Source organism: Pseudochaenichthys georgianus, chromosome 4 (assembly GCF_902827115.2).
Source record: "Pseudochaenichthys georgianus chromosome 4, fPseGeo1.2, whole genome shotgun sequence".
Classification (NCBI taxonomy): Eukaryota; Metazoa; Chordata; class Actinopteri; order Perciformes; family Channichthyidae; genus Pseudochaenichthys; species Pseudochaenichthys georgianus.
In genome coordinates this window covers 36,802,751-36,813,173 of record NC_047506.1, presented here as the reverse complement: position 1 = coordinate 36,813,173, position 10,423 = coordinate 36,802,751, and the positions used below count along the sequence as shown (strand labels likewise).

At 49.6% G+C, this 10,423-nt stretch overlaps 1 protein-coding gene across 1 annotated transcript; it reads left to right on the top strand.

Moving 5' to 3' along the window:
• The first annotated feature begins 4,653 nt into the window (after window positions 1-4,653).
• LOC117445823 (NADH dehydrogenase [ubiquinone] 1 alpha subcomplex subunit 11-like) lies at window positions 4,654-10,173 on the top strand. The gene is made up of 2 exons (XM_034081698.2): window positions 4,654-4,771; window positions 9,996-10,173. Exons 1-2 carry the CDS (start codon window positions 4,654-4,656, stop codon window positions 10,106-10,108), a joined length of 231 nt encoding a protein of 76 aa, XP_033937589.1. The 3' UTR covers window positions 10,109-10,173.
• Window positions 10,174-10,423: the final 250 nt, after the last annotated feature.

Sequence of the window (10,423 nt, the reverse complement as noted above, 5' to 3'; positions counted from 1 at the left end):
CGGAAGTCCGGACGGCAACCCAAGATGGACACTTGACACAGTGGCTTTTAGCAAAGCTCAAAAAGAAAAACCGAGAGAGATGAGTTATTGTTAATACAACGTGACTTCACTATTATTTAACAACTCTTTGTATTGGGTTCTTTTATTTGGGGTTAAGTACATTGTCAGAATAAGTGAGAAATATATTTAACTTCTGTTAGACAGCTATCATACTGAATAAATATTTACTGTGAATGTATGCAAAAATGTATGGCATATGGCTGTCTAACAGAAGTTAAATTCATTCCTCACTTATTCTGACAATGTACTTAACCCCAAATAAAAGAACCCAATAAAAAGAGTTGTTAAATAATAGTGAAGTCACGTTGTAATAACAATAACTCATCTCTCTCGAGTTTTCTTTTTGAGCTTTGCTAAAAGCCACTGTGTCAAGTGTCCATCTGGTGTTGCCGTCCGGAGTTGTCCAACATGGCGGACCCTCTCGCACATGCGCAGAACCGATCGGGCAGGGTGACGGATCGGGTAGTGACAGGAAGGTTCCTAAGCTAAATGGACTATTCGACTTCAGCCTCGGGTTGCGTTCCAATAAATGAAAGGAAAGGAGGTTTCAAACTTCCTTTATAACCTCCTTTAGCTTAGGAACCACTGGACCTCCCTTACCGAAAGGAGAGGAGAAAATGCTGCCCCACAATGCCTTGCAGCCGCAGCATTTGCCGTTACACAACAGTCGGCCGTTCACGGAAACAAACGATTATGACGGAGAAGTTATAGACTATCATGAAAGTTACGGTGCTTATTAAGCATTTTAAAACGTAAGTGGTAACTTGCCAAAGTGCTTTGTTTTGAACGTTCATCAGTATTATAATCAAAAAGAGAAATATGAACATTAGTTTTGACTGAAATTGTCAAATAAAGTCAACATTTCACTGAGCTGTGTGGGGTTTGTTCAACTTTTAAAAGATGTTTGAATGGTGATATACACAGTGATAGATGTTAAGGACTAACGTTTATAATAAATAGATTTGTATTTATTTTTAAGATATTTTCATGCAATCATACGTATTGGGATCATTGGTATTAATGTGGACCAGAGGGAGAGGGTGACGAGCATACATTTCACTTTCCTTTTTTATTTCAATTACAACTTTGGTCATGAATAATATGTTTCTCTGTTGTCCCCGTTCATAAAGCATAAAACAACAGCATCAGAGCACGGTGCAGAGTCCCTAGATGAGTTTACAGTAGTCCCTCGTTCTTATTAAATATCCATGTAGTCCGTTGTATAGAAAACTGTAGTTTCCATACTAGTTCCCCCACAGCAGCAGACGCATATTTATGACGTCCTCTGGCGCATCATAAACACGTCGGATAGTGAAAGTGCATTCGGATTCTCTGGCCGTGTCTCCATTCAGGGGTGGTATCCATAGACTGGTTGTATCCTTCGGGGTCGGGGTACGCAGCCTACGCGGTCGACGCAGGATGCGACCGACGAGACCGCGTAGGCTGGACTGAGCGGCCTACGAAATGAGACGGTCTAGCCTACGGAGCGCTTCGTATTTACGTCACGTGATACGCGCTGTTCGGTTGAGTTGCTCCAGCAGCCTGCAAATTAGCTGAAAAGGATCCAGAAACTTTGCTTTTACATTTTTTGGAGATCACCGTCGGAGATTAAATAAAGAGAACCATGGCCAGGTAAATAAGATGAAGTAAGTTAACAAATTAATGAAGTAAGTTAACAAATTAATTAAATATAGCTGATGTAATTTAATCATATTATTTCATATTTAAAATAAGTCTTAATTTTTCTGTACTAATAAAACAATATGTTTTTTAAATGAACAAAAGCATGTTGTATAGATTGATTGTTAACAATATTAGTGTTCTAATCTTAATAGCTGTGATTATAACAGTTTATAAAACTGACAAGTCAAATCAAGCAATCTGATTGGTTCTTAGCCGTGGTATACTGAGCGTATACCACGGGTAGAATTGTAAGTTACTTTTCACAACAAGTCAGTATCCCTCCGCGTCTGAGAAAAACATTATACCGTTGGGCTGAAAAGCAAACTGTTCAAACTGGAACAAGAAAGCAGCGGAGAAGTAACGGGGCAGAAACCCTCCTTTTTACGCAGCGGTCCAGACATAGACATCAAACGGCAAAACATATTCAGTGTGAAGTTCCTTTGGCATTAGGGCAGGGATATCTAGATACTTTCCAAGGTTTGACATAATGAATTGTGCTACTTTTAAAGCAAGCAACGTTGTTTTAAAATCTGTAATCAAAGAGGTCCGCAAAAACATTATCGACCAATCAGATTGCTTGATTTGACTTGTCAGTTTTATAAATATATTTACATTTCTTCCGTTACGAAACAAACTTACAAAGCATAAGATGGAAACATTTAAGAGACCTCCGGGGGGTCTTACTATGGAGGAGTGGATTGAGGAGTGCCTCCAGAAAAAAAAGCACCTAAACGACGAGGTTGCGAAAGCTCTCTCCAGAGCTACGGGAAGCCAAATCTCGGGGACCGGAGAAAGTGGAGCAATATTCTCGCCACGCCAACCTCAACCTATACAATTAACCACGTAAGCCATGCTACTGATGCTGGACAGTTCTATTTCGTATATGGCTTTGCCCTCTAAGGCTATCGCTATTGGGTTATCCCTCTGTGCCCCCGCGCAGCACTGAAACACTTGTAGTCCACGCCCACCCGCTAGGTGGCCCCCACCCTCGGGCCTCATTCCGGTATAAATAGGAAGGTGGCCCGGCAATCTACTCCATCTTTTCTTCAGCAACCAGCAGTACTGAAGCACGAGAAAGAATCATGAGCAGCAATGATCGTATCCGCATGTGTCCTTCGTGCAATACAGGATATATCATGAGCTATGATTTGCACCCAATATGCGCATCCTGCCTGGGGCCAGAGCACGCGGACGCGGCTCTCAGCCAGCAGATCGCATGTTCTCACTGTGTGCGTCTCCCATCATCCGACAGGAAGCAAAGGGCGGACGCTCTAGCTGCTGCGGATGAGGAGGACGACTGGCCCATCCAGAACAGGGACAACAACCTGTTTCTGTAGGCGAGTGGGGGGCAGGAGTCGGTCGACTCCTACCCCGTCTCTCTCCATGGCTCGCCATGCGGCTCTCCCCTTCCCCCTCTTCCCCGGACGGGGGAGACGGGGTCGGAGCGAGAGTCAGAGGTGGCTGCCGAGCACGTGGTCCCCTTCTCCGTGTCCATGGCGCTACCGGCGTTGGGTGGCATTATGCTGGAGCTGCCGGAGATAATCGGCAAAGCAGCAACATGCAGAGGCCTCCCCGTTCCCCGAGGACGGGAGAGGGTGGCTCTGGATGACATGGCCGGAGTATTTTCCCAGGTTCAGACGGGCAGGAGTGACCCGATCTGGCCGCGCTTCCCCGGCATTAGGCGTTACCAGGTAGGGGCAGCGGCGAACCCGAGGACCTTAAGGGCTCCGGTGGCCACCTTTGTTCCCTTCACTAAGGTGGAGGGGTTCACGGACGAGGTTTTTCCAACCACACCCGCTCTGGAACCGAGCTTAACGGCGTTTTTCGGGGTTAGACAGGCCAACTTGGTCGCCAGACGGCGCCCTATGTTGGCCACCCCCAAAGACCAGAATGTCGCCCGCCAGGCTGACCGGGCGCACCAGTGTGCGTTCCAGGCGTCGGCAGCAGCGAACAACATCGCGTTGCTGACCAACTCGGTGGTGACGTTGGTCGAACGGTCCACCACCGTAGCTCCAGAGGAGGCAGAGGAGATCGCTAAGGCGGCGAGCACGGCACTCACGCTGTGCGCAGCCGTGGCAGTCTCTCAGGCTAGAATCACGGCCTGGATGACTCAGATCCAGCGCCACCTTTGGTTGCAGCAGGCAGCGGTTACAGAGCCAGCCAGGAAGGTTCTGCTGGACGCTCCGATCAGCTCGGACGGGCTGTTCGGACCTCAGTTCCTGGCCATGGTCGAGTCCATGAGGTTGGCATCGGAGCAAGCGGAGGACATCCGCCAGCACGTCAGCTGGCTCCAGCCAGCGGTGAAGCCGCAACGGCTCCAGCGGCAGCAGCAGCAGCCAACCCAGCCACAGCGGCAGACGGACAGACACGCACAGCAGCAACAGCCGAGGCGTCAGACTCGTCCGTCAGCGGCGGCGGGGGCACCGGCTTTTTCGATCAAAAATGTTCGGGATCGGTCAGGGGGTACTTGGCTGAGAAAATGTTTCAAAGGGGGTACATTATTGAAAAAAGTTTGAGAAGCACTGCTGTAGAAGATATACCACTTTGTTTTTGGTTACTAAAATATTCTTAAAAGCAGAAAAGTCACATAATGACAACAACAGTATTTGGCAATAAGGATATCAAATTGTAGCGTGGCATTCAGCCCAACATGAGATTAAATTTCACCATCACTTCCGTTCCTAAGAGGCGTGCTCTGGCTGTTATTTCACACTTGGTGCACCTGACATTGTGAGAGTTATTAAAAACTATTTTCTCAGACTGTAACTGTAGTGTGTGCGTGCGTGTGCGTGTGCGTGTGTGTGTGTGTGTGTGTGTGTGTGTGTGTGTGTGTGTGTGTGTGTGTGTGTGTGTGTGTGTGTGTGTGTGTGTGTGTGTGTGTGTGTGTGTGTGTGTGACACACCAGCCACCATGGGGGCGGTCTTCGGCATGGCGACTTGCCTCAGTGCTCAGGCTCGTGACGCTCCAGATGACCCTTTCAACTACTTCATCGGGGGGTGTGTCTCTGGGATCTTCATTGGAGCCAGAAGTAAGTGAAATCCTGACGCTTATTTAAACAGTTCTACCGATCCAGCAGCTCACCTAGCATTAGCATCACTGCAGCTACCTGTAGTTGACTATTAACATGACCCTGACAATCTGTTTCCATGCTGATCAATGTCCAAATCAGAATTTAAATGCAGCGTTTCATTTTGTCTTTGAAATAGCCAATACATTAAGGGATAGTTATCAGGATTTAGGGAAAGACAAGTGCACTGGGCGACATAATTATGGAAAACTACAATTTCCCATGGATGGACTACAAAAAGCACATATATATATACTTCGAGCCGTGCGTGGTTATGATCTTGTTTCATGCAGGCTATTAAGGTGGATAACTGTGAGAATATATTACTCCATTACCGAGGTTTGAATACAAATATAAGTGAAACTCAATGGTTACTTGCGCTCACCCTCTTTGTCAGCTTATTTATTGAAATGAATACCAATTAGTGTTATTGTATAAAACACCATTGAAACATGTTCGATTAAGGAACAAAGCTTAAGAAACACCACTCGACTCAGGAAACACCTTGAAAGGTTGACTTATTTGATCATTTTATTGTATTTGGCGTTATGTTCCTATTTCGCCTTCTGGTTTAATAAACTATTGAAAGTTCAAAACATATAAGCTCTTTGGCAGGTTATGGCATAGGATGCAAAATGTTTCATAAGCACCGTAACGTATAAGTCTGTTGGCTCTTATCATGGCAGCCACTCGGGTTCTTTTGGGTCATTTCAATCATACAAGCAAAATAGACAATTCGACTGCAACCCAGTTATTGGAGTTATATGTTGGTTTTGGCTACACTCTATTTATTTGTTAATTCATTTGTTTATCACCCTATATCCAGCACGTACCAAGCATGATGTAAGGTATCTCAAACTAATTGTCAGGATTCTCATGTTTTGTCACGTTTGTAGTTTTGTATGTCTGGTTATGGGTATTTTCCTCCTTGTATATTGTCTGGTCTTTTTCCCTGTGTTTTTCCTCCCGTCGTTAGTTTCCCTGGTGTGTCTAGTTGTCTGATTGTTTTCACCTGTCACTCCTTGTGTGTCTCCTGTGCTCATCAGTGTTGGCCCCGCCCCTGATTGTTCCCACCTGTGTCTAGTTATAATAATATAATTATTTTTACTTTAATCTGCATTTGGGTCCTACCTGCTTCACACATCGTAACATTACGAACCGACCAAAGATGGACCAAGCGGATTCAGATTTGTTGATGCCACAGGCGGCTGCTAAGAGAAGGAGGCGCAAAGCCAAGCTAGCAGCCATGCCTCAATGCTCCAGTACCGGCCCACGCAGCTTTGCGTCCATACTGGATTACCTGGCTTACACAGCCAGGGTCCAGGCTTCCGCTCCGGACCTTACAGCCAGGTTTATGGCCCCAGCTGCCACAGTCCCATCTCAAGTTTCCTCTCGAGTCCCCTCTCCAGTTTCCTCTCGAGTCCCCTCTGGAGTCCCCTCTGGAGTTCCCTCTGGAGTTCCCTCTCCAGTCCCCTCTGGAGTCCCCTCTGGAGTCCCCTCTCCAGTCCCCTCTGGAGTCCCCTCTCGAGTCCCCTCTCCAGTCCCCTCTCGAGTCCCCTCTCCAGTCCCCTCTCCAGTCCCCTCTCGAGTTCCCTCCTCTAGTCCCTCCTTTAGTCCCTCCTTTAGTCCCTCCTCTAGTCCCTCCTTTAGTCCCTGCTCTAGTCCCTGCTCTAGTCCCAGCTCTAGTCCCTCCTCTCGTCCCTCCTCTAGGTCCCCTCGCGAGTCCCCTCTCCCTTCTCTAGTCCCATCTCTAGTCCCTCCTCTAGTCACTTCTCGAGTCCCCTCTCGAGTCCCCTCTCCAGTTCCCTCTCGAGTTCCCTCCTCTAGTCCCTCCTTTAGTCCCTGCTCTAGTCCCTCCTTTAGTCCCTCCTCTCGTCCCTCTTCTCGTCCCTCCTCTAGTTCCCCTCGCGAGTCCCCTCTCGAGTTCCCTTCTCTAGTTACTCCTCTAGTCCCTCCTCTAGTCCCTCCTCTAGTCCCCTCTCTAGTTCCCCTCTCGAGTCTCCTCTCGAGTCTCCACTCGAGTCCCCTCTCGAGTCCCCTCTCGAGTTCCCCCTTGGTTCCCCTCTCGAGTCTCCTCTCGAGTCTCCTCTCGGGTCCCTACTCCGGGTCCTGTCCCGTTGGGGGCTCCGTTGACTACTCCTCTGCCGGAGGTCCTGCCAATCGTATGTCTGTCCCGTTGGAGGCCCCGCCGACTACTCTCCTGCCGGGGGTCCTGCCAACCCTTTGTCCTGTCCCGTTGGAGGTCCCGCCGTCTACTCTCCTGCCGGGGGTCCTGCCAGCTCCATGTCCTGTCCCGTTGGAGGTCCCGCGGTCTACTCTCCTGCCGGGGGGCCTGCCAGCTCCTTCTCCTTTCTCGTTGGAGGTCCCGCCGTCCACTCCCCTGCCGGGGGTCCTGCCAACCCTAGGTCCGGTCTCGTTGGAGGTCCCGCCGTCTACTCCCCTGCCGGGGGTCCTGCCAACCCTATATCCTGTCCCGTTGGAGGTCCCGCAGACTACTCCTCTGCCGGGGGTCCTGCCAACCCTTTCTCGTTGGAGGTCCCGCCGTCCACTCCCCTGCCGGGGGTCCTGCCAACCCTAGGTCCGGTCTCGTTGGAGGTCCCGCCATCCGCTCCCCTGCCGGGGGTCCTGCCAACCCTTTCTCCTGTCTCGTTGGAGGTCCCGCCGTCCCGCCGTCCTGCCAACCCTATATCCCGTGCCGTTGGAGGTTCTACCAGGGGCCCTGCCAGCCCCATATCCATCACCTGTCTCGCCGGGGTTCCTGCCAACTCCTGGTCCACTTCCGTGGGGGATCCTGCCGAAGCCTGTCCGACCGGCTCCGGTTTCTGTCCGGCCGACACCGGGTCCTGCCCGGTCTCCGGAGCTGTCCCATCAGCACTTTCCTGCCCGGCCTACGGATCCGGTCCGGTCGACACCGGTTCCTGCCCGGCCTCCGGAGCTGTCCGGTCTTCGCCCTCGAGCCCGGCCCTCTGAGAGCCGGAGTCTTCACCTTCAATCCCGGTCCCCTGAGAGCCACGGCCTTCACCCTCGATCCCGGGCGCCTGAGAGTCACGGCCTTCGCCCTCGAGCCCGGCCCCCTGACTTTCCCGGCCGCGGTGGCCTTCGCCCCTCCATAACCCCCACCTTGGACTCTGTCTTGCCCCCGGGCCGTCCGCCCGAGTCCCCCTTCTCGGCTTCTACCTTACCCCCGGGCCGTCTGCCCGAGACCCGTTCCTGGTCCTCTGCCTTGCCCCCGGGTCGTCCGCCCGAATCCCCCTTTTTGGACTCTGCCTAACCCCTGGGCCGTCCGCCCGAGACCCCTTCCTGGTCCTCTGCCGTGCCCCTGGGAGGTCAGTTCAGTCCCGTCCTCCAGACCCCCTCCACCCCCTGTGTGTGTGTGTGTGTGTGTGTGTGTGTGTGTGTGTGTGTGTGTGTGTGTGTGTGTGTGTGTGTGTGTGTGTGTGTGTGTGTGTGTGTGTGTGTGTGTGTGTGTGTGTGTGTGTGTGTGTGTGTGTGTGTGTGTGTGTGTGTGTGTGTGTGTGTGTGTGTGTGTGTGACACACCAGCCACCATGGGGGTTCTGTCAGGATTCTCATGTTTTGTCACGTTTGTAGTTTTGTATGTCTGGTTATGGGTATTTTCCTCCTTGTATATTGTCTGGTCTTTTTCCCTGTGTTTTTCCTCCCGTCGTTAGTTCCCTGGTGTGTCTAGTTGTCTGATTGTTTTCACCTGTCACTCCTTGTGTGTCTCCTGTGCTCATCAGTGTTGGCCCCCGCCCCTGATTGTTCCCACCTGTGTCTAGTTACCCTGTGTTTAAATCCCCCTGTCTCCCAGTGTTCAGTGTCGGTTCGTCTTGTGATTTGGCTTGTCCTCGGTGAGTGTTCTGTTCTGCCTGTGTATATATAGCCTTGGAATAAAGGAATTATTTTTACTTTAATCTGCATTTGGGTCCTACCTGCTTCACACATCGTAACACTAATGACCTATTTGCAGTGGTGTAAAGTAACATTTACATTTAATAATAATACATCTTATTTCTATAGCGCTTTTCTTGAACCCAAAGACGCTTGACATTTGGAAGGGAGGGTAGACAAACAAAACAAAAACAAAGCCATAAAGAAACAAAACAAAACAGAAAAGCAGTCAGGAGGAAGTTGGTTGAGGGGGGGGGGGGGGCTTATGGATACAGAGTTGAAGAGGTGGGTTTTGAGTCGGGACTAGGAACAGGGTGAGGGACTCAGACTCACGGAGGTATTGGGGGAGGGAGTTCCAGAGCTTCGGGGCTGCCACAGAGAAGGCTCTATCCCCGAAGCTCCGGAGTTTGGCCTTGGAGATGGAAAGCAAACAGGCTGAGGTGGATCTGAGGGACCGGGGTGGTTGGATGAGGAGGTCAGTGAGGTAGGGGGGGGCAGATGGTGGAGGGCTTCGTAAGTGAGGACCAGGAGTTTGTAGTGGATGCGGTGTGAAACGGGGAGCCAGTGGAGTTCTTTGAGGACCGGGTGATGTGATGCCATGATTTGGTGTGGGTGAGGAGTCTGGTGGCTGCGTTCTGGACACGCTGGAGTCTACTGGGGGATGTAGTGCTGATGCCGTAGAGGAGTGAGTTGCAATAGTCAAGGCGGGAGGAGATGAAGGCGTGAATGAGTCGCTCAGCTGCAGGGCGGGTGAGAGAGGGACGGACTTTGGCAATATTGCGGAGGTGGAAAAATGAGGGTTTTTTTAATTAATTTTTTAATTTACTCAAGTACTGTACTTAAATGTGACTTAAATCAGATTTTTGTTCCACCTGGAGTAAATCCACAAGCTACCCTGCAGTATACAAAGTCATTCAAACTAGCTGCACCTTTACCAGCTTTGATAACACTTTAATGATCAATCATTATAAAACATATACAATTTATATTATTCTGAAATGGACCAATCTGCACAATGACTACTTTTACTGTCGCTACTTTCACTATATTTTGATGAGAATACTTTTATACTTTTACTTGAGTAACATTTTGAATGCAGGACGTTTACTGTAACATAGTATTCCTACACTCTGGTACTTCTATTTGACTTAAGTGCAAGATCTGAGTACTTCTTCCCCCCTGGTAATTCAACCAGTTTTAAAACTGTCATTACTGAATTGAAGTCTATAAAACAAACCAGTCTCCTCTGCTCTTCTTCTGTGTGTGGACCTTAACCCCCCCTCTGTGTGTTTCCAGCCCACAGTGCTATGACCGGGACGTCAGCCTGTCTGGGTCTCGGTGTGTTGGCCTTCTACACTAAAGTGGGCAAGATGGAGGGATGGAAGCTGGCAGGAGCTCCCGTACGATGAGCGGAAGATGCTACGTTTAACCCTGTTGTAAAAATTGTTTATGTAATAAAGTACTTCTGAATTGACCAGTTATTGATGTTAGTCGTATTACAGTAATATTCTACATTACACGTAGATTAAAACATAGAGGTATATGTAGAGTGACATGCAGTCACATGTAGGAGTTTCACATAGTGTGTGGGTATGGAGCCCTGGTCCTGTGTTCTGTAGCCGGCTGTAAAGATGTTCATTCATGCTGTAAAAGTGTGCCTTTTAACATGGATGGCCATGGAGATTCACAGCACACACCTACCCAAAGTGGAGCTAGCAAGAGAT